Source organism: Ambystoma mexicanum, chromosome 4p (assembly GCF_040938575.1).
Source record: "Ambystoma mexicanum isolate Mex_15411 chromosome 4p, UKY_AmexF1_1, whole genome shotgun sequence".
In the NCBI taxonomy this organism is placed as follows: Eukaryota; Metazoa; Chordata; class Amphibia; order Caudata; family Ambystomatidae; genus Ambystoma; species Ambystoma mexicanum.
The window spans coordinates 455445506-455470329 of NC_090927.1; the positions used below are offsets into that span (position 1 = coordinate 455445506).

The following is a 24824-nucleotide window of genomic DNA, read 5'->3' on the forward strand; positions in this document are numbered from 1 at the left end:
GCATTCAGCAAATCTTTGCTTATTTTTAAAGACTGTACGAGTTTCAAACGCTTACCTGAATCCCAGCCGCTCTGGGGGAGCTCTGTCTCCGGAACTTCTCATCCATCTGCAAGAGGGAAAAGACACTCCAGGTTACCGTGGAAACATCTAGAGGCGCCGCATACCGCGCTTACTCACCGCATTTCTTCATAACCGGCATCCACGCTGAAAACGTTGTGGCACCTAAAAGACAGAAAAAGAACTCGGTTCAATACAAATACGAAAGGGTCGCATCGTACTCTCACTCACCTTCAGCGGTACTCATCTCAGCAGCACTTCGCCATCCCCGGACGCTGGCCATCATCTAAGGATGGAAAGGAACGAAGTTAGAGAACTGTTCAAAAGACTCATTATACTTACCTGTCGGACTCTTGCCAGTGAAGTCATTAGGCAGCAACAAGCCCGCATTAATCAACGTGCCCCTGCGCTGAAAGCAGGACGCAGAGCACACTTTCCAAGAAAACAAGGTGAGCTGTGGATCAAAGGGAAGGGTTGGACCGCGGGGAAGAAGGGGTTCAAGCACACAGAGACAATAGGGAGTTAAACTCTACCAATCTTGTGTTTCAGGCCCAGTCTCCAGTCTAGTAGACTCCAGGGAAGGGTTTGAGGTCGTAAGAGGTCAGAACAGGCTGAGTGACGTCCCTGTGGATACCAGGCGAGCGTTACACCTCCTTGATGTAATTGAAATTCTTGAGCATGTCCTCCGTCCATGCTATTTTGTTGTCTCCCTTTTGTGCTTTTTTTGAGGGCCTGTAAAAGGGGCCAGGTGTATGCTGCATTGTCAAGTATCCATGCCCTGCACTACTTGCAGAGTCTAAGAATGTTTGCATTTCCTTCACTGTTTCGGGCTGTGGGGTGGCACACACAAAGGCAGCAAGACCAGGGATGATTCTTTTGCCGTTCACAGAAATCAACTGACCCAAGTAAAGTACCTCCTCGAGGCAGTACTGTAATTTGGCCTTCTCAACCTTGTATCCCTTGCGGCCCAATCGCTGTAGGAGTGTTATGGAGTCTTTTCTGTTCTAGTGCGCGCTGTTACTGCTCACTAGTAAATAATCAACATGTTGAATAATGGTACTGGGCACCTGAATATTACCTAAATCAGCATGCAGTATTCTGTTAAAAAGGCTGAAGCACTCGCAGTACCCTTGGGGCAATCTTGTGTGTTCAAAGCCCATCCCCCATGTGTAAACGCAATGAGGTACTCTGAATCGGAGTGCACGGGAACAGAAAAGAAGGTGTTGTTAGGATCCACCACAGTAAAGTGGGTTGCCTCTTTGGGGATGTTACAAAGGATTGTCGCATGGTTTGGGACTGCTGGAAATTCTGCCTGTACAATGTTGTTGAGGGTGCAAATCCTTAATCATTCTCCAACTTCCCCCTTTTGCTTTTTTTATTGAGTATACAGCCGTGTTGCATGTGGAGGTAGATGGTACAATTTATCCCCTGGTTTAGTACGGCAACAATGGTGTCCCATATCCCTTCCTATGCCTCTCTTGACAAGGGATACTGCCTCACCCGGGGCAAAATTGCTCCTTGCTCAAGTGTTTTTTGAACTGGGAGTCACTCCTTGCATCATGAGCATTTGTTGTCCACCACCTTTGAGAGACCTTTTCTAAGTCTGTCACAGTGAAGGCAGGCGGTGCTATCACAAGGACTAGAAATCGCCAACACAATCTCGCCATCTTCCTGTCTATCCTCAAACAAGTCTGCATCCGTCACTCCTCTAAGAGGCAATGTTGGGTTAATACACAACACTGCGCCACTCGCACCCCTCTGAATCGGTTCCAATTACAACAATCCATTTAGCTGACTCCTCCAGACACTGCAAATCTAGGGACAGTATTGTGTTTGCCACCAATACAGGGGATACCGCAGCTCGAAAAAATGAAGTCAGATGGCACTTGCCAACAAGCCTTGCCAATTTGGGGCACTGCCTCAAGAAGCACTGTTATGCCATACACAAACAGATCAGGGTCCCCGGGAATACTGCGAACCACTGCCTCTCCTCCCCTCGCATATATTATGACCATCATTCTTATGGCACACATGCTCGTATAAGCGCACTACTTTTTCTTAGTCTGTGAAGGAAATGGTCATGGCAATTTACTAAATAGGTCACGCCCCAATAGGTTTATCAGGGAGCTCTCGGAATATAACACAGGCGCACGCACCGTCTTTTCTCCTACTTTGATGTCGAGTTTTTTTGTATAGGGAACCGTGGCGACAGCCATAGAGAAGCGCTGCATGTCAAGTGTTTCACCTGATGATGGGAAGTTTCCCTCACTGATGCATGATTTAGTGGCACCTGTATCCTCGTCACGATGGACTGTCATGGACAGGACTGGGCATGCAAGAGTTCTCTGTGGGCTGTCCTAGTTGGGATATGTGTTGGGGCCAGAAAACATGAAAGGGTTATTTCCCACCACGCTCACTCCCTGGTAAGTTACGACAGGGCCTTCTGGCCCCTCTTCGGTCGATGGCATGTTACTCCTGTACATGTTTTCTGTTGAGGCGCTGATGGTTGTGTTGGGTTGTGTTGCTTGAGACTGTTGCATTTGCGCACATGGTGGTCTGGGTCGTAGTTGAGTATAGGCCTGGTGTTGTATCTCTTAGGGTATGGATGTTGGCCTTGCAAGTTGTACCTGTGGTTGGTGCTGGGGTGGTGGGCAATAGTTCCTATATGGATTTTATCCCGCCCCCTGCCTGTTCCTACACTCCCTTGCGACATGCCCCCACTTCCTACGGCTCCAACATTGCGAGGGTCCCATACCTGCTGTCTGAGGTCCCATACCCTTGAATTCCCCCTATTTCCCCTCTGAATCCACCCCCCCTCTGCGTTGCTGACCTTCCTGCTGCCAATCCGGATAGAGAGACTTGAGGTCCACCTCCCCACTGCCCTTGTCCTCCTCCTGGCCAAAATGCCACTATCTTCACCTCTGGGGGTGGCGAGGTCTGCTCTGCCACTACAGTTGGTGCGCTTGCAGATACCGCCCCTTCAACTGCTATTTTTTCTGTACTAGTTTCGCTTCTACAGCCTGCAACCTCTGGGACATTTCCTTTTCTCACTCTTTTATTCTCTTACAATGATGTATTATTATCGTTTGAATCTCGAAATAAACTAAATAAAAAAGAGGAACTGGCCGGTCCCACTGGTCCCCTGTTTCCTGAACCTTAATGTATTGCGCTGGGTCCTCGTCACCCCATTACCCCCATGGTATACTGCTTGATAGTGCAGGGCTGGCATGTCAGGGTACGTTCGCCGCAGCGCATCTCACACCTGTGCTCTGGTATTGTGTGTGTGATTGTCTAGCTTTACCCCCAGGATACCCTACCTGAACCCACGCATCTCCAGCTTGCTCCCTGAATATTGCAGCAAGCAAACCTTTCATATCCCCGCTGTCTGTTTTTTGAAAGCATAGATCCATTTTCCAGCCCGGCCTGAGGGGCAGGAGCAGCTTGATCAAATTATTTGTATCCATTTGCACCCAGGGCACATAGTGTGTTTTGCCTCGGCCTTTATGCAACAATGGCATCTGCGTACTTGCACTCCCCCCTCCATCCCTTCCTTACGTCCAACACTTCCCTTTTTCCTTGCTACTGTCACCTGACCAAACCTATTCCTTAACCGTGGTCCCTACAAACATTACAACCGCAGCATTATTTCCGGTTCCTGCTGCGCATCCCCCTCATCGTTCTCATCTCATCCACAGTATCCTGTTGGTCTTCCCTAGCTCTTGGTCTGTGTCCCGGTCAGACCTCACTGTCCTGTATCCTGTGCTTCCCGCTCGCCCTGCTCCACCTCCCTCCTTCTCAATATGCACATCCTTTATGGCTGTACTATCTAACCTAAACAAAATGTCTCCTGCTCTCCATTCATCCAGCCCACTCCCCTTATTCCCTCCTGAGCCGCTTCCAGTTGAGCCAATTCCACTTGAGTAGCCTCCAACGCCTTTTCTAGCTCCCTTTGTACCTTACTGTCCTGGGGCGGGATAGCACTTTTGCCTCCTTACTACAAAACAAATGGCGCCATGATCTTCCCTCACTCTGAAAGGCTCCCGGCCTACACTCCTGTTTTTCCTCAGTAAAATCCTTTTAAATTACCCAAAAATAATGATTAAAAAACTGTAGCCTTACCACACTCCTCCTTCACTCATGCATACCACACTCCCCCCATGCATGCTACCCCTCGTTGTTCTCCCTCACAAGGGTTGTTCTCATGTCTGCGTGTTCAACTGAGCTCCTCCATCACGGGGTCCCAATAACGGCCTGCACTCTCCCATGAGCTGCGCCCCATTCCAAAGGGCAGAGAGGAGTTCTGTAAAAATTGCTCCTGCACACCTCTGCGCGTTGCACACTTGGGACTGGTTGCTGCAGGTGGGCGTGGCCCCGTTAGTGAAGCAGCCTGGAAGCCTCTGTCGATGCAGGGGTCGCTGGTATCACGTTGGGGGTCACCAACTATGGGAAAGCCTCTAGACACTCACACCAGAAAAAATACAACCCACTAGGGAAAAAGGCCCAATAAACCTCTTGTAAGGATAACAAAGTTTATTTCATACAAAAGGAAAAAGCACCAACAAATAACTCTGCTGCTGCGGAATGTTCTGCCCAAAATATGCATGAGCAGCACATTATAAAAGTAGAAAGCGTCATCCCTGACATTACATACAGTAGAAACCTGCGCAGCTGGTTGGTGTGATCCTACACATAGGTTACCTGCTCTATAGGAGATGCCAGCCCACTCTGTCCATCTTCTTCTATGTGGGTGATGCTGCAGTAGTCATTGGTCAGAAGGCGGCCCAGTGGCAATCAAGCAGACAGAGTCCCAGGAGGGAAAGTCCAGGTCATACTAACACACATCACTCTCTCCTAGACAGGCCGGCATCTCTCCAAGGTCTTCCACCCACATTCCGGCTATAATCTAATCGTTCCCTGCACCTTGCAGCACAGATTAGGTGACCTAGAAGAGACATCGGGAAAGCCCTGCTTTCTGATCGATCAGGGGTCTAACAGGTTTACGATCAGTGGTCTGGGGCTCACCGGTACCTTGGAATTTAGGAGTCCTAAAACTAGGGCATATGGGTGCTATAACTTAGAATTGGAACTGCTGGGGGTTGGAGGCCCTTGTCCTCCTTCTCATGGGATCATATTCTACACAGACACTCGGCCCTCCTCCCATGGCCTTGCATGGCACATTATTCTCAACGCACAAAGGTTGGCAGCATTTTAGGACAGTGGAGGGTTTATGGATCTGTGCAGCTCTGGCCTTTCTCATCAGTGCCCACGATGCAACCGATTCCTTTGCTCATGTTCACGACCTAGGCCTGGGATGCTGACCGCTGTGCTACGTTTAAGCTTTGTGTTCCAATATGGCTGCTAACATCTAAAATGATTGCTATTCCCGCATGTGCACTGCATCTATGAGGCATGCAATAATGTAATTGTGCAGGAGCCTATAAGGGCACCCCCTGGTCTCTTACAGTACTTGTGACAGCCTTCGCCTTACTCTGAAGCACTTGGGGGAGAGGGAAGATTGTGTCCCCTTCCCAACAATAGTTTACCAGGAGAAGGGAGTCATTCTCTTGGTAGTATTTTTCCTTTGATGCTGAACACTTTTGTTTTAAGATTAAGAGGTAGGGTTAGAGAGTAGGTTTTGGAGCGAGGACAGACTTTTCTTTAGACAGTGATCCTGGTGACAAGCACCCGAATTGTATTTACTTTAGGCAAGGATAACACTCCAGAGATAGGGAAAGATAGGTTATTTTCTTTCTTTATTAATAAAGAATTGTTTATAAAATGCCACCTCCGTGTCTGACTCCTTACTCCCTCTCCACGCTTCCTTAAACCATGTTATTAACAAAGGTTCAGCAGATGACTCAAGTCACAGCAAGGATAGAAATAGGTATTTTGTTGAGCAGGATCTAAACGCTCCTCTTGGGTATACAGTATTAACTGGTGAGCAGGAACTACCTTTGAGGAACTAGAACCTAGTACCTAGTGAGTTGCACATCTTTATTTTACACAAGAGGCATACTATATCCTTTTTTCATTATATATGACCCTTTATGGTTTAAATGTCTTCTAGATGTGACCTAATGTACTTTTGGATCCATTCCCAAATACCCAGAGTTAATGACCATTGGCATGTTTGAGACCAGTTGGTCTGGGGAGTCAAAGGTAGTTCCTATTAGTGGTTGGTATCAAGCTAACCAGGATCTGCCACTCTTCAGGAAAGAGCCAAATAGCTCCCCACCAGCCCCCCTGCCAACCTCGAATCCTGTCAGTGTAACAGATTCTATGTTCCAGTGTGAAAAATAGATAACCGATTTTAGTTCACAGTAGATAAGGGGAGGGCATATCCTCTGCTTAGAAGAAACCTTGACATTTGGTTTAGGTATGAATAATCTGTTTAAATGCCCTCTGAGCTGAATTTAAGTTTTCAATTAAACTGGGATTTAATGCCGTTAATATATTGGTTATAGAAGGTCCCTGGAAAAGACTGTGGGGGTCATTACGACCCAGACGGTAAGTACACCAACTTTACCACCATGGTGTAAACTACATTTACACCATGGTGGTTGGCGGATTTACCGCCCCATTCCAAGGTGAGTGGGGCGGTAAATCCCCATTTCCCATTTACCCTTCCCATTTTTGCCCCATAGGGCATAATGGGAGTGTGGAAGGCGCTAATTACGCCCCCGTAAATTACGGTGGCGTAATTAGCACCAAGGCGGTTTAGCGCCATGGATTTTAACGGCTGCTAAAAGCAGCCGTTCACATTGGAATCAGGCGTTAAGGGTTAACGACGACGTTAACCCTTAACGCCTGAGTTGTAATGAGGCCCTGTGTTTGGAATTATGTTCTTGCAAAAACAGAAGTGATGGCTGGAAGGTTTAGAATTATGTTCTCGTCATGCTACTGGTCTCTTGGAAACTTTGAAACGTTGATGTATAAATTGGGATGATGGCACTTTGAATAGAGTCGTTAAGAAATGGACGCATGACCGAAGATTTTTCTCTACTGAAATGTTTTGGGAGCGAATAATGCAAAAGAACTGCAAAATATGATTGAATTATTTCTAAATCCTTGAGTACTGTAAGTATTATTGCTTTCGATGTAAAGATGAATATTTTATTTTGGATATTTTTTTATTGTGATGGTTTGTCAGAGGTTTAGGCGGCATCCTGACATACACCTTAACTTACAAATAGGAAATAACCTTTAAGTTCCACCTAGTGCTTTTTTGTTTTTACCAAAAACATGTTTCTTCTTCAAAATGCTGGTTTAGGTTGTGACCCTTTACTTGGCAATTTGAAATGATGCGCTTCTGACTAATCCACTGCAGATTTGTCTGTTGTCTGCTTGCTGTTCCTAATTCATTATGCTGCCACAGCCACTGTCTTTTTTGGAGCTAGTGTAGAATTTGTTGACATTTCTGTTAAGTAATTTCTAATTGTGTCCTCCCACGGATTCCACACCTTGGATACATTCTCCTGCTTGGCACCACTCTCTAAAACTTTTTCCAGAAGGGGATGTCGTGCGACCTGGCACGAGGATCCTTGAGTCGGCTTCAGGAGCGGATGTGACATCAACATCGGTACAAACAGCATGCACTGTTCCCCGTGACCTTTGTTCCTTTTTTCTGCATGCTGAGCACGCTTCTCGGGAACACGTTAATTCGCCTGAGAGAAATTCTCCCAACACATTCTTTTGAAAAAGTCTTTGAATTCTTTTAAATCTTGTTGGACCTTGTTGACTCTGAAACCTGTACCTGTTTTAAAAATTACTGTGATTGCGGTGCCCACTATGGAGCTGGATGGAATGTTAAAAGAAAAAGAAAGGAACAGAATAGATCAGACTTGCCCAGCAGTATCAAGGACCCAGAAAGTGTGCCAGGTGCTGCCTGGACCAATGAAGGGCAGCCCAGCCTGGGGGGGGGGGCTAGTGTGTGTGTGTGTGTCTCGCGTTTGGGGGTTGGCCCACACTGCCGGGCCATGCCCCTGATAGCCTGCCTCATGCCCAGTTAGGTGGGCCCTTCGTTGAAGTCCTCCGAGGCTGCGTATGCTAGGCACAGCCCGTGAGGTGAAGCAGTGAAGGCAGCGGCCTCCCCCTGCTTCTCTCGACACATTGCACAGGGTGTATGTGTGTGTGTGTCAGTTGCATTGGGGGTTGGCCCAGACTGCCGGGCCATGCCCCTGATAGCCTGCCTCGTGCCCAGTTAGGTGGGCCCTTCGTTGAAGTCCTCCTAGGCTGCGTATGCTAGGCACAGCCCGTGAGGTGAAGCAGTGAAGGCAGCGGCCTCCCCCTGCTTCTCGCGACACATTGCACAGGGTGTGGGCCAGAAGCCCAAACAAAGCAGCTGAGTGCGGCAGTGAAGGGGAATCCTAGGGGGCAAAAGTGTCGCAGATTAGTGCGATTTTATCAATAAAGAGGGGTACCCATTGCCACCCCTATAAAATTCACTTTGGTATCTGTGTCCGTTGAACTCCGGGTGTAGCCCATTTCCTGTTAACAGCAATTGTATTTAGCAGGTGCAGCGCCCCTCCCTACCCAGTGGGGGCCGGGGTTGGTGGTATCCTGGGAACTGTCCCTGCTCCAGGGAAGGGAAGAGCACACCCTTGAACAGACCACGGCTCGTGAAACAGAGGCTACAAAGATATGACGCCAAAAGCCCTAAAGGAGAGAGCCTCCAAATTGTCCTAGGGCCATTCAACTTCAAAGTCACCAATTATAATGCCGTCAAAACGCCAACCAAACGAAGGCAAAAGCTCCACGGCCCAAAAATCACCAGAGAGTAAAGAAACAGTTGAAGGACAATAAGAGATCTCGCTCAAGGAGTGACTCCCATCATTCGCCTTCTTCCTCATCGAAGAAGAAGAGGAGGAGGAGACACTCGTCCACGGATTCACGTCCAGAAAAACCAGAAACACTTCCTTTCTAAAACCGCTTGGCGCTGAAGTGGGAATACATTGAATGAAAATGATACAGGTCTTTGAGAAAGCCGGTCCGTCCCATTCTCCTTTTCCCCTGGAAGAGGACTGTTTAGCCCACTGCGCCTGAAAAAGCTGGCAAGCACTGGGTAAACCACCCTCTTATGCGCCGAAAAGCACAGGAGTGGTGAAATCCTATCAAAGATTCAAGGATTGTCGACGCCATCAACGTCTTTGTTGGCTGCCGTGTTCTTCGATGCTCCATTTCTGCTGACCTCGAAGGACCATTCGACGCCGATAGTCGATGACCCCTCAACTTCTAGGTTTGCACCAAAGTCGAGAAGAGAATTTGCCCTCATTTCAGGGCACCTTCGACGAAGATGATGATCCGGTTCACTTTGTATTCGAAACGTGGGTCTCCCTCGACAACCTGATGAGTTTAGGTGGAGGAAAATAGATTGGTAGATTTGGCCTCGATTTTGCATGAAGCAAGTGACCTAAACACCTCCCCTGAGGTAGAAGTTCCTCAAGGAGACCCTCTAGCAAGGGAAATGGAAGAATGTGACTTAATAGACATTTTGGACAAGGGCACAAATGTTGAACCTGTCCTTCCCTTACACAATCAGCCAAAGATGAAGAAGTAGCAGTTTGTCGTTTTTATAAAGTACCTTTATCGCATTAATATGGCCTCAATGCCCTTGTGGGGTGAACGCCCTGGGGGGCAGGTGGGGCGGAAGTCCAAGTTATGGGAACATTATCAGATGGGTTAGAATGCATGTGTGCATTGGCCAAATAGGAAATTGGGTGCGATGGCCGAGCCGCAGTACGCTACCTATGATGGTGAGGCATGTGGATGGATGCAGAGAGTTGGAAAAGTAGAGTGTGCGAGTGCAGGAGACTGTGTCAGCTAGACCGTGGTGCATTCATATGAAGAAAACCTATTTGAATGAAATTTCATATTAGTCCAGCTCATCAATTACTATTGTGAGCAACAGCATACATTGATTTAATACTTCAAATGATTCTACAAAACCAAGGGGATAAAGTCGATGTGTAATGAAAAGAGTGAGTGCAGTGCCTAAACAAAACATTTTTAAGTGTCCTGACATTTCACCAAAGTCTAAAAACCCTAAACAACTGTTAAAACATATATTAATATTATTCATACTGGTAGGGCAACATCCTTCTACATGAAGCGTTTACATGTATGTTTCAACCCTTGACAATTCTTGATGGTTCTTTGTCAGGACGTACATCCCTCCTGTTCTTGGGAACTAATTTTTACCATTGTTGCTCTCCATTATATGGTTTTGTTCCCTTACACAATGCCACTAAAAATCCCCCCTTAGCGCTATGGAAAACTCTTTGCTCGGTGCCAGCAGTCCATAAGTATTTTGCTAGGAAGTACAGGCCAGCCACCTTCGATCGAGTGTATTTCGCAAGACACCCATCGCACGACAACTCTGGTAGTGCAGGCAGCAACTGTTGGTAAAAAGGCAAGCGCATACATCTCTCTATACCCAGACAGGGACAACAAAAGCTATGACACTCTGGCCAAAAAGTCTTTTCCTTGGGCAGCATGGCTCTTAAGGCAGTGAACTCCTCCTGTGCTCTTGCAAGATACACACACTCCCTATGGTCTGTGGTAGCTGAGACGGCAGAGCATAGCCCTGAATGGGAAATGAGGGATGGCTTCTTCAACATTACAGAAGGTGAGAAAGAAGCTATACGTCAAGCCCTACAGTCAGGACTTGACATGGCTGACTGTTTTGGAAGGTCCATGGCAGCGAGTTCCGTCATGCAAAGATTTGTCTGGCTACGAAAATCTGACTTTGCGCAGGCAAAGTTGCTTGACATGCCTTTTGATTGGCCACAATTATTTGGTCCAAAGGCAGTTGACCGCCTTGAGAAATTGCAGGCATCCAAGTCTGCAGCAAAGTCCCTAGGGGCGTCAGTAAGACAGCCTCCTCAAACCGCCTCACAATGGAGGGGTAAGTACTTTCGGTACTATAACTATGGGCAAAAGGGAAAGCAAACCGCTGCCCACCAAGGTCAAAGATGCTTCGCTCGACCTTCAAGTGTTAGAGGCGGTAAAACATAGACCACATCCCCGTCTGCCCGCTCTTGTGCGGCCCCTGCCACTAGACCTCTTTGAGGACTTCTGCCATTGTACGCCAGTCAGTCAGTCTCACAATTTTCAAAAAAGATGCAGTACTATTTCAGACCTATGGCCACAGCTCCCAATGTTACTGCCTCCCCTTTTTTAAGGCACCTAGAAGTTTGACCCCCTCTGTCCAGACCACCTCCTGTTTCAGACCCAATACTCTTGAAAGAAGTTTCCTCTCTTCTGGAGAAGGGTGCCATAGAGGTGATACCGGTACAGGAAAGGAACCGGGATTGGTACTTATTATTTGTTGGTCCCAAAAAAGGACTGAGGTCTTCGACCCATCTTGATATGATATGGCATTTATACCGCGCCTATATACAAGTGTTTCAAGTTGCGACTTAGACCTGAGGCGCTTGAGCAAGTTCCTCAGCAAAGACAAGTTCAAGATGGGAACACTCTTGCAGATCATCCAGGCCCTGGAAATTTAGGATTTGTGGGTGTCACTCAACCTAAAGCATGCTTACTTTCATGTGCCAATACTTCCAAAGCACTGAAAGTACCTGATGTTGTTCGTCATAAACCCTGCACCCTGCGGGTCTTTGCCAAACTGCTGGCAGTAGCGACAGCCAGTCTGTCTTGAGAAAGGATGGATTCATATCTTTCCGTACCAGGACGATTGGTCAATCAGGGTGTGGTCTCCGGCCCACCTTGCCCATCATGTCAGCAATTTAACCATACTATACCACCATACAGTATGTACAGTGTGACCAATATGTATGAGAATGCTATCTCTCAATGTAACTAATATTACCTTTGCCCATTTGTGTCTGCGCAACAAATACTTTACTGTATGACCATGTATGACTTGTACGTGCAACAGCGCCTCAATGCCTCTGGGTTGTATGTGCGCTTTACAAATTAATTAAATAAATAAAGCTCTAGATCATCTCCATCACTCCTGTCACCTCATCACAAGCTAGACTTCTCCCTCAATTTAAAGAAATCGCAACTGACAGCTTCTCAAATGCCTCAATTTATAGGTCCTGGATTCTCCTGCAAGTAAGGTTTTTCCTCCCTAGGACAGAATTCTACACATACACCAGATCACAGAATACCTGCCAGCCCTAGACTTCTACGGTGGCTCGGCTTCATGGCATCCTGCATCTTCCTCGTGCCAGAGGCTCCAATTGGCCATCAGATCTTAGTGGTTCCAGTTCTCTGGCAGTATGACAGACTTGATTCAAGTCCCAAGCAGAGTCTCTCAGGATCTCCTTTGGTGGATTTACAGGGAGAACGTGATGGCGGGAGAATCATTTTGGAAATCGTGGTCAGAGACTACTATAGTAACGGACGCGTCTCTGAAAGGCTAGGTGGTGGTCCCTGGCAGAGACAAAACTTCCCATAAACCTGTTGGAGCTGAGGGTGATCAGACTAGCACTGATGGCCTTTTTGCTCTCCATACAGGGGAAGACTGTCCTGATCATGATGCAAAAAACAAGGGGGGTCCTGGGTGTCCCTCTGACGGACATTAGTCCCGGTTATGAGAGCCTTACCCAGATTCTTTAGCTCACTATCTTTCACAGAGGAGAAATATCCAAAACACATCAGTCTTTGTCCTGCCCTTGTAAGGGGTCAGAAATGCGAGGCAGACAAGTTGGTAAAGATTTTTCACAAGTAGCCATTTTATTAACTCAAAAGGGTATGCCAAACACCTCGCTATCCCTAACCTAAACAGGATTTTCATGCCTATCAAAATAAGACTAAAGGAAAACACTAATAAAAGGAATCTGCCCCTCACACTTACACATACACTAAACTCATAAAGGTAGAATATGGCAATTCAGAGTAAACAGAAATAACAGTTCTACTCAACATGAACTTGATAACTTTGTTTCCTTGTAGCTGGGGTTGGATCCCTTCCCCAAGTTCAAAAGCAGGATTTCCAATCCAAGTTCCCAATAAGAAAGTTGCTTGTTTTTGTATAGCCAGGTTATACTCCTAAAGTTCTTCTTGCTCCAGAAGTCTTTCACTTGGCACTTTACGAAGTTTCCACAAAATTAAATATCACTTCTCCTTCTTGGAAAACAAACAATTCAACAATTCTTAATTCATAACACCGTCTTTGTCAGGATGGTTTTTACCATAGTTCATCAAACACAACACTGGCCTTGCCGCTTTTCTGTCCTTCACAACCTTCAACCACAATATAGTATTTCAATGTCTTCTTCCTGGTCCACTAACCTGCCAGGAATACCACTAACAATCCCTGTCCTTGTATACTCCCCTGCCAGGACAAAATCTCCTAATGCTGCTACAAGTACTATGTTGTAAGGTTTGCTTCACACTTTTAGAAAAAGTCCTTGACTTTCAACATCAAGATTCACAACTTCATCTGTGAAGACACAATACACATTGGCGCTGTATATTCCACTGATTTAATTGCCACAGGCAATGCAGGTTATGTTCCTGTCCTCCTTGATACCTCTTACAAGGAAGGTTTCTCTCCTGCCACTCTTCATCTCTCACATTCACATCAAACTGCTGACAATGTCTCTGTGTCTTTCTTTGGCTTAGGTAACGCGTGTTGGTGGGTGGCTTAACTATTGCCTCCTCCTCACTCTGGGAATAATGGTTAACATTTTTCTGCAATATCCTTCTCTTGCTACCTTGCCAGTACGGGATATATGTTTACCAAAGTATTACCCCCTTTTTTACTTTGGCAATATGGGGTTTTATCTTGTTTCAATATTGCCTTCATTTCATTTAGGCAATTAGAGTTGTAACCTTGCTTTCCTTCAAAGTGAGTTTTTCGCCCACATACCTTGCTTGCATTAATTTGGCATTCAAAGTAGTTAATAGTTACTAACAGTCAGCGTTCGGCTACGGAGCGTTCGGGGTTACCCAATACAGGTAAACTCACTGGTTTTTCCACACGCGTCTGTTAGGCAGAATCCTGGGCAGTGCCCTTAGGGACCACTACACAAGATTAAGACTACAGGTGGTAGTACAATTTCATCTTTGGTACAAGCTTGTACTACACAGTTAGAGTGGTAGCAGTAGCGGAGCAGCCAGACTTATCTCAAGAGCAAATGAGCAGTAGTAGAGATTGCACAAAGGACTACAATTACTGTGACTCAAGCAAACACTGACACAAGGTTTTTGGTTAAATAGTAAAAGTGCATTTCTTTTTAGACCATCTGTTCACAAAACACTTCACTTCTATTAAATTAAAACCACACTTCAAAATACACTACACAGAACCAATTCCCCTTGTGCAGAACAATTCAAGGTAAGTACCTTTGGATTTGACAGACCGGTGTTGTGAAACAAAGACGTTAACGGGGCTGATCACGCGATCACTTTTTGACAGTAATGACAGTTGGGTCTTACGAAAGAGAAGCGTACCTGAGAACAGAAATGTTACCGTAGTCAAACACACTTAGCACATGAATTAACACAAGAGAGTTGTGGATAAAAATCATAGGCAATACTTTTGTCAAGGCAGATAGAATCAAGAGACCCTTTCTAAAACGTAGAAAAGTCAATAGGCCTGCGCCAGTGTCAATGGGACAGCGGTCCTGTTGTCGAGGATCACAAGGTTAGAACAGTTCACGATTCGGGATTGCCAGGAGTACTTGGATATTGTCAAAAGGGAAGCAAAAGTTATAAGAGGGAAGGAAGATAAGGACAAGCCTTTGGTGAGGAGGAAAGGGTTCACCCTAGTTCCTCGAAGTCTGACACAGTACCTTATTCATATGAAGAAGAACTGGTGCCACGGCAGTTGTTCCTGCAGACTCACGGTTCCTGAAGCTTCCGTCGCGGGGACAAGGAGGACGTCTGGAGCGATCTGCACTACCCAGGGATGAAGCCAGCAGCAGCAAAAGCAACAGTGAATAAAAGGTGCACTCCTTTAAAACAGGAGAGGCTCTTCAGATGGCTATCCAGACCACTACAGCTGTGTGCAGCGATTTCGACCAAGAAGAGGATCCTCTGCCTGTGGAAGGTGAGCTGGTTGATCCCACCAGGCTCAAGGGAAGAAGACTCCGGACGGAATCTTCTCTTGTCGTTGAAGGGTAGATGGCTCAGGACTGCAGCAGGGCTTCACGGGGACTCGGGAGTTGCAGCGCCATCTCCTTCTCTGCTTCTCTTCGGTTCTTTGCAGTTCCAGTGGCGACTCTGACTTCCAGCTCAAGAGTCCTGCCTTTTATGCCAAAATCCCCTATTCACACAGCTTGGCTGTCAATCACTCAGCAGAGGGGTTGTCCAGCCCGGACAACCACCTCGGCCAATCAAGACAAAGTGCGACTTGGGTCTCCAAGGATACCCTGTGCAGGGGGTGACTACACCCCTCCCTCACATTCAGCCCACCTAGACACCCAGACGCCAAAGGAGGGCTTCTGGACAGAAGCCAGCCAAAAGGGCGGCGAACAAAGGAGGCAAACCTGGTTTGCCACGCAAAGTAAAACACAAGAAGGACTTTAACAAAAAGAAATGGCGATAAAACCCAACCGGAGCCGAAATAAAAAGTATTTGGTCAAGCAGGTTTAAGTTCGAGGCTAATATAATAGCCTAAAATAGTACCACGTTTATATAGTATAATTGCGGTAGAAAAGCTAGGGTAGATACCACTGCCACCAGGCAAGTCTTAGTGTTAAGAAAGCAGAATAAAGCTCAGAGAGGGACAGACAAAAAGGGATAGGAACTAACCCTTTCCAATACTCCATGTAAGATGGGGTGTACTGGGTCTGTAGTTTTAAATGACTACATAAAGTAAATGACAACTTTACCTGTTTCTGGGGGACAGTAGTCAGCCCCAGAAAAATGGAGTCAGAGGGAAGTCTCAAAGACAACCCTGTGTCACTGCACGGAAGGTGCTGTGTAACACACAAAAAAGTGGGGCTCATGGAGTGGTGTAGCTCCAGAGCCCAGGATGACACAAACAGCAGAAATACACATGGTAAAACACATTTAAGAGTGGGAAAAAGGGCTCACACTCTTACCAGGTGGAAAAAATAAACACCTGAAATCCAGCAAAGCTGCTGAGGGACTCACTAGGTGAGGGAAATTAGCCATAAATGAGAATTCTCCCTAACAGCGTCCACTCGAACCGCTGCCTCTGCTTCTTCTGATGCTCTTCTAACGTTCAACAGCTTCGATTGTGTTCCTGCGTCTCATGCTGCTTGGGAAAAGAAACGCCTTGCTCCTCTGGCACTCCGGTGTTCGCCGGCCACCGGAACCAGGCACGAAACAGGGAGAGCTCCTCTCTCCTAAATGACAGCCTGCCAAAACACTGCTTCCCGTGGATTGAACTCTGCACTTCAGGTTAAAGACCCTTTCAGGACAGACATTCGCTTCTAAAGTAGCGGCAGCTCCGGCATCTTCATTTCTGTGCATCAACTGCTGCAACTGCGACTCACTCCTGCTCCACCTCCTTGTTCTAATGGCCTGCACCTGAGGGGGCCTTAAATACCTAAAGGTCCTGCCCAGGAGTGGATCGTTTAACTGCATCATTCAACTTGCCTCTGAGCCACTCTTCCTCGTCCCATTACTTGGGGAATTGTGGGACTTGAAGTCCCCAATGTTCTGATTACTTTTTGTATTTAAGGCCTCAATTTTGTATTAGGCCATAAAAATTGTAGGGTCTCAAGGGATGTTTGTTAGCGGGTTCTCCCAATTATCCTGATCTGAGTCCCCTCCCATGTGATCCTCCAGCAGAACACCACCCCCAGGGTCAGGATCAGAAATAGTCTGCCTTTTCCTGGCCACATGAGAAGGGTCGCAGGCCAGAGTTCTTGGGATGATCATCTCTGATTCATCACGCCATGCACTACGTCAACAAGAGAGGCAATGCAGGGTCACTCTCCCTGTGCATAGAGGCGATGCAGCTCGGGATCTGGGCATTCTAGAACAAGATCTCCCTATTGACAATTCACCTCTCCGGGAAGGAGAACATGATGGCGTATGCCCTGAGCATTTAGGGCTCAGTCTTCCATGAGTGGGAACTGTGCCAGGAAGTTCTTCCAGAGATCTTCGTCCTTTGTGGAACCCCTCAAGTGGATCTGTTCATGTCCAATGTGAACAGGAAGTACAAACTTTTCTGCTCCAGGAGATTTCCCCAGGAGCAGCCCCGGGGAACGAATTAGTGGTGAACTGGAAATTCCAGCTCCTGTATGCATTCCCACTGATTCCATCATTCATCAAGTGATCAGGAGGTTGAAGAGGTACAGAGCAACTATGATCCTGATTGCCCCAGACTGGGTCAGGAGGAAGTGGTATCTGGAACTTCTGGATATGGCCATCTGTCCTCCACATTGTCTTCCCCGGAGGCCAGACCTCTCTCAGGCGAGGGGCTGGTTCTTCACCGGGTCAACCTGCACATCTGGTGTTAGGTACGTTTTTCTAAAGTCCAACTGGGGTTAGACTTTGTAAGACTTATCTCTTGGCATTAGGGACCCAACTCTTGATATACGCCTGTACTACACAAGTCGGTAGAGTGGCTGAGCAGCCAGGCCTATCTTAGAAGGGACTTATGTAAGGTGTAGACCAGTACAAAGAAATCAGTACATACATAGGCCCAAGAAAACACTTACTCACTTAGTTATATTAAAATATATTTATTTATATATACATAAGGCCCACAAGCAAATTCAGCAACTAACAATAACATTGGATTAGAAAGGAACAATAAAGCAGGTGAGTAACATTTCATATACTTGTCATATTCAGCAGTTAACGTCAGTAAAACACTTTGTATGCATCACCTTTGCAAAATTGAGTTTGGAGGGAAATAAAGGTTAAAAAGAACACAGCTAGCAACTGTTAAATAACAATGTACACTCTCCAAGAGGGATTTACGCAGTCTGTTTCCTAACTAAAGAAGTGTTCCCAATCAAAGTTTATGGAGGAATCCACATTGCCAAATCCATTAGGATCAAGAAGATGGACCTTTGGGAAACCAGTAAAGCCATAGTCCAATGGACAGCACCAGTTCTGATTAAAATCTTCAGAGGAAAGTAAAGTAAGAAGTCTGTTGTTCTTGTAGACAGTGCAGGAGCTCAAGGGGAGCCTTCTGATAGCACACAGGCTGTAAGGCCTGCACAGTTAAATTGAGGTGAACTCCCAATTGAATAAAACAGCACTCCCAAAGTACAGGAGCACCGGAAATGACTTAATGCAAGTACAACCGAAGAACCACAACACATGAATAGTGAAGTTGAAAATGTAGCTGGTCACCTTCTGGATGCACTGATGAAGACCCTGATTCATGCTCCTTGGTCGTGGTGACTAAAGGGGCGACCTTTGGGCTTCTGCGGCAGCAATCGAGAGAAGGGGCCGGCAGCAAAGTATTCAGCTCACTTCAGCGACTCTTTGTGGTTTTGGCACCTTTTTCTTAGTGCCAATATCGCTGGTTGCATTCTCTTTGATTACTGGGTCTTGAACTCTTGTGAGGGGTCTTTTGGAGATGAATTCCTGCCCCTGGAGGTCCACACAGATGCCTGCAAGATTCAATGTTTTCTAGAGGATGCACTTGCAAATGGTCCAGATAGACCAGGTTTTGTTGTTCTGCAGCCCAGGAAAGTTGCAGGACGTTGGTGGATGGCCCAAATTGAAGAAGGTCTTGATGCTAGTTGGTCCCTCCAGCCCAAGGGAAGAATTTGGCCTTGGTGGAGCTTCCCTGTCAAGATGAAAACCGGGTCAGCACAGCTGCAGGGCTTCACCTGTGTTTCTGCGGCTGTTGAAGGGGCTGCTGGCATCTCTGCTCATCTGCCTTGGCTTCCTTGTTCCAGTGTCGACTCTGCCTGTAGTCCAAAAATCCTCACCTTATATGCTGCAACCCATTCATTCCCTCCCAGGGAGCTGTCAATTACCTGGGGGTTGGCTGTCCTGCAGGACAGCCAGCCGCCCAGTTAGAACTGGTTTCAGCCTGGCACACCTACAAAGGACAGTGAATTTTCAGAACCCTACCCCACTTCCTGCCTTCTCACACACACTGGAGCCTGGGTGGGCTTCAGGGCTGAAGTCCGCCAAAGGCAAAACTCATTCAAATTGACATAAACCGATAGGAGAGCCGAGAAGGAACTGACATACTAAAAAGGGTGAAAGAAGAAGACCGGGGCCATTTTGAGAAAATGGTCACCCATGGGTGCTGTACTGCAGCTGAGAAATCAGCCTGCTGGTAACCTGCACAAAAGGAAGTAAAATGTAACCACTGCCACCATTCATTTAAGTTTAGTCAGTGTAACAAAAAGGTATACGATTAGTGGGAGAAGGAGTTACAATGTAACCCCCCCATCACCCTCACATAAGGTGGTCTGTGTCGGACACACAAAAGATAAAGTAAGTATGATAACTTTTATCTTACTACTCTTGAACTGTAGTTCTCACAAGAGAATGTATAAAAACATGTGACTCCTCAGTGACACTGCACAAGGTTGCTGGGTGTCGCAAAGCAAAACGCAGATGCCTGTATTAAACATATGGAGCTTACCAGACTCCATAAAATAGTAACAATAAAAATCCCAGTCAAAGAAAAAGAATGAGTGAGTGGTGAAACGTTCCACACACTCAGGAAATTAAAATCACAGAGTCCAGCAAAAGTGCTGGGGGTCTCTCAGGTTAAAGGGAATTGGCACAAAAACTGAACATTCTCCCTAACACATGGCTTCCGAAAGGCTAAGGTACAGGGATTGGGACCTTCTGGAAGAAGGCCAGCAACTAAGGCTCTATACCGCTGCCTTTGGAGAAAGTTTTCTAGCTGGTGTAGGGCACATGATGTGGATCCCTTTTTTATGCGACATCTGAAGGGTGTTGTCTTTGCTACCTCATCTGGAAAGATGAGGTCTTCAGTTCACCACCGTCGAGGGCTATTTAGCAGCGCTATCCACTTTTAAGCGCACGCTAGAACAAGGGTCGTACCTCATGATCCCCTTGGTGGTTACATTTTTAAAAGGCTTGACTAACACCATTCCTAAGATTCCCCTTCATGGTGCCGACATGTGACATAATCCATGCACTCACATTCCTTATGGTTGCCTCATTCGAGCCATTGCATGCATGCCCTTTGAGATTACTTTCATGGAAGGCAGGCTTCTTGGTCGCTATATACTTGGCTCGAATGGTGAGCGAATTGGAGGCCTTGTCTTGCAAATCACCTTTTACGATTTTCACCACGGGCAATGCCCTTCTTTTCTTCGAAAGGTCATATCAGAATTTCATCTGTCACAATTTGTTTTCCAGCTTTCTACCCTCCCTCAAAGGAGGAAGAAAGGCTGCATAGGCTCGACCCTAAAAGGGCTTTGAGCTTCTACATTTATAGAACAAACGATTTCAGACTTGAGGACCAACTGTTTATTGGCTATAGTGGCCCGAAAAAGGTAGAGGGAGTAACGAAAGAAATCATTTCCAGATGGGTAGAGCTTTGTGTCTCTGAATGCTACAGTAGGCAGGTTGGCAAATTCATGAAGGCTTCAAGCACATTCCACTATAGGGTGTGGCATGTACTTTGGCTGTTGTAAAGGGGTACCTGTAAAGGATATCTGTCAGGCAATGAGGTGATCTTCCATAAACACATTAGCAAAACACTATTGCCTGGATAGCCTATGCTGAAATGAGTCTCGTTTTGGCAGAGTTGTCCTACAACAGTGAATGACATAATTGCTGTGGAGTTCGCTCCTTCCCTCCTCCTTGATGTCTTATTGTTATGGGAGTCTCTCTAAGATGGGAAATCCGTGGGAGGACACCATACATTAGAAGAACGATTTACTTACCCCTGGTAATTTTCTTTCTGATGGATGTTCCTTCCAATGATTCTTCATTGTCCTGCCAGCCTAATCCAGTGTTAAGGAGCTTCCTCCTACGGTTATACAATGACTGTTTATCCTTTAACGCTTAAGCGTTTATTCTTTTTCTCTTTTAGTCTTTAACGTGGCTGCACGAAGGGAAACAGACAACTGAGGTCATGGGCGCTGTGCACGCTATTTGTACTGCTGTCGATGTGGCATCCAGTCCCGAAGCCAACGACTATAGGCTCCTCGACGCCGGGTCTCACGACTCCCCCTGTTTTTTTTAAGTGTACGAGCGTGCTGGTAAGTAAAATAATATATCTAGGATGGAGAATCCGTGGGAGCAGCATCCATCAGAAAGAACATTACCAGGGGTAAGTAATTTGTTTATCTTGGGTTACCATTTGGTCCTTTTCTACTGGCCTTCTCAACATATCCTGAATGCACCTGTATTGGTATGCTCTATATCTTCCAGGGTGCCTCTGTCCCTTGTTTGAAATTGCTGTAATGGTCCTGCCTATGAAACTTGAACCTGGTCGGTTCACTGTCCTATTTCTAACCTACCTTTTTTGACAGTGCTTCTTGATCGAGTTGCCACCAACCATATACAATCTCGCATTGTGCGAGTAATCCGATAATTTGCTGGCTTGGGCACTGACTACTGAGATTTGTGTTCAACCTGTAGGTCACATGTTTGATTCCAAAAAGGCTGGCTCAGCCACTTAGCTTTATCAAACACATGCTTATAGTTTGTTTTCAGCTGTATCAATGCTCTGATCTATCTCTCAAGACCGGTATCAAATGCACGACCCTGGTAAATGGGATTGGGCTCAAATCCTGGCCAGGTCTTTGCTTTGCTGTCTGTAATAACACATTTGTTACTAACACAAGTAGATTTAGTGTGAATTGGAGAACAATGAGTCACACGTCAACAGTCTTTTATTTTGTCTTGATGAAACACTGCCTTCAACGACCAATCTAATTAAATGCAAACTTTTTTTTCTAATTCAGGGAGAATAATTCCTGTGATATAAATCAAGTGCATTACCTATTTGCAACAGGAACAGCAGAGGTACTTTGTGTTTTATGTTATTATTGTAAACAATGTTTTGTTTAAGTTCCAATAAAGATCTATTTATTTTATTTTACAAATAGTTTGTTGATGTGCATAACCTAATGTATATGGGTTACATAACTACATTGAAATCTTTTAACAGGGGTACAATGCTTATATTGACTGAAATATATAAGATGTTATCTTTTATTCTTTCATGTAATGTGTACAGGTAGTGCTTTAAAACCCTGAATCAAAGATTTCCAAAAAACCATGGCAACGCAGGGGTTTGGCGACGTGTTGTGTTAAAAGCACTTGTAAAGCACAATGTACACCTGAAGGCATCTTGGCGCTACAGCTGCAGAAAACGAATGGATTAGACAATCTGCTAGTACATACGCTTGTTTAAAAAGAAAAGTCATCAAGGAGCGCAGAAAGGGGAGATGATCCGTAATGACATGAAGAGATGGAAGAAGCGAGTTCCAGAGCCCAGCTGCTGCAGCAGAGAAGGCACAACCTCCAACACATGCCAATCTCACGTGGGGCTCCACGATAGTATAACACTTGAGAGCGAAGGGGACAATTTGGCATGTAGGGGCAGAATTTAAGCTGAAGATACTCAGTCCCTAGTCCCATACAAAGCATGGTGTACTATACACATGGACTTGAACTGAACCCTATGGGTGATAGGGAGCAAGTGGAACTGGCACAGAACAGGAGAGATGTGTATAGAAAGAGGAATCCGAGAAACGGTTCTGGCTGCAGCATTCTGCAGCATTTGCAGACGATGTATCAGGTATTGAGGCTGAGCTAAAAGGGAATGACAGTAATCCACCGTACGCGAAACCAGAGAGGCAACGATGGGTGCATGAAACTGTGGTGATATAAAAAAAATCAACACTTTGTGCAGCACCCTGAGTTTATAATACCCAGATTGACAAACTGGGGCCACCTGGGCCTCCAGTGATAGAGATGATGTCGACTTCACTCCTAGATCCTTTGACACTAAAACAGGTGCCGGGAAGGGGCCAAGAGAGAGGGTCTAAAAAGGAGTCCATAAAGAGGAAACAAAAGGGTGGTAGTAAAAAGGGATTATTCCCCTCTGTGCTTCTTGCATCTGTTTGCATAATCCTCTTGAATTGTACCTGTGGTGAGTTGAATTAACTCTCCATCTTAAGAAATGTGGGGGCAAGCTGCTAGAGACTCTGTTGCTCCAGCCGCCACCCGGTGTGCCTCCCAGAGGGTGAAGGCATGATTAATGTTGATTTGCTTGAACATATTTTTTCTTCATGTTCCCCTGATCTGAAACAGTATTTTGCAGATATTCAAAGTAACTGGCCATTGCTGCTGATCTATGGGTGTTCCATAGAGTGACATATAAAGACAAGAGCATTTCTGTTAAGCATGAGGAGGGGGGAAAGCAGAAGTAGACAGTGGTGGGTCTACTGAAAACCCTGCATCTCATAAGGCCCACAAAATGTTTCATAAAAGGAAAAGGTCACACGGGGAGAATGTAAAGGGTAATGAGACTTAACATCCCAAGCAAGAAAGTGGACACAGTAAGCCTCCCTAGGTACAGAGGTCCTTAGGATATTGTGTAACCTGTGGAGGAAGTGACCATGTCAAGGTGGACCCCAGATGTAAGGGTAATACCTTGAGGGTCCAGGCCATGAATCTAGGGACAGATGCTCAGAGGAGCATCCTTCTCTTCTGACTCCTTGCCCTGTGGTGTTGGATCAGAATTACTTCTAGTATCCATGGGACGCTGGCAACCTAGAGTTGCTGAGGCTTATGCGTCCATCCCTGACAATGCCAAGTCTTACTTTCCGTAAAGTGGACTAGTAGATGCTGTAGATATCTGCTATAAAATACATTGTGGCCAGCACGACTGTGGTTGATTCCACACTGGTACACTCAGAGGCTCTGGCCAGAGCGCTTCTCAGGCCCCCCAAGTTGACTGATAACCCCTTCTTAGCTTTCCAATAATGCTGATCACTCTAGCTATAAATGGAGGAGTGGTTACGATTCCTGTAAATGTTCAAGAAACAAGTTCCATGTAGCGTTATGCTGGGAAATTGATCTCAAGGTCTTAGGATTTGTGTGTAATATAGCAGAAAGAACACTTGCAAGGTCTTCAACAAAGGCAGCTTCCCTAGCCAAGCATATGGGAAGCCTAAGCCGAAGGGGAAACACACAGCTAAGGAGTCAAATGTTCCTGAAAAGGGGACAAAGAGTTCCTCTCCTACATTACCAACTGAGGTAGAGGTAACTGACCAGACTCTTTAACCTGACCAGGAAGAATTAACACCCGAAATATTAAATCCCAGTGATCTCTCAGAACTGCAATGCTTACTTGCAGAACGAAACTCTCTTCGGAGGAAACGGGTCAGAGAGAATACCCATCTGTGGAAGTCTTTAGGCGTCAGGCCTGTTCCCAGTTAGAGTGATTCTCCAGGGAAACGGGGAATCTATTGCGAAGTTTGTTTACTGTATTGCAAACCCATAAAGTACAAAGTAGGCTACCATATGAGGTTGGTGCTTCCTCAGTGTTTAACACCCTTCCTCTTGAAATTGACACATGAAGTCCAATTTACAGGTAATCTTCATGTGGACAACTAAGATGGGGTTATCCATGGACTTCTACTGATCTAAGAAGGGGGTCCAGATGGAAAGCCACTGCAGGAGTTAGCTTATTTGCCAGAGATTCAACAGAACTCTGAAAAGCATGATTTGAGCTCATTAAGATACAGAGAGAAGAATGTGGGGCCTTCGCCTACAATACTTTTTGCTACAGAGAGGTTCCTCTGGAAGGAATTGGCTTTAGCCCCTTTGAACTTCTTTTTGGTCACCTTGACATGGGACCCTTAGCTATAATCCAGGAAGAATGGGAATCCCCCCAAACTACATGTTAC

At 46.1% G+C, this 24824-nt stretch overlaps 1 protein-coding gene across 1 annotated transcript in view; it reads left to right on the plus strand.

Annotated features, from left to right (window-relative positions):
• Window positions 1–24824, plus strand: part of NOL10 (nucleolar protein 10) — an 856295-nt gene that overhangs the window by 202612 nt on the left and 628859 nt on the right. The window contains exon 8 of the mRNA XM_069605973.1: window positions 21870–21930. Within this exon, the coding sequence (XP_069462074.1) occupies window positions 21870–21930 (61 nt within the window). The remainder of the gene's footprint in view (window positions 1–21869; window positions 21931–24824) is intronic.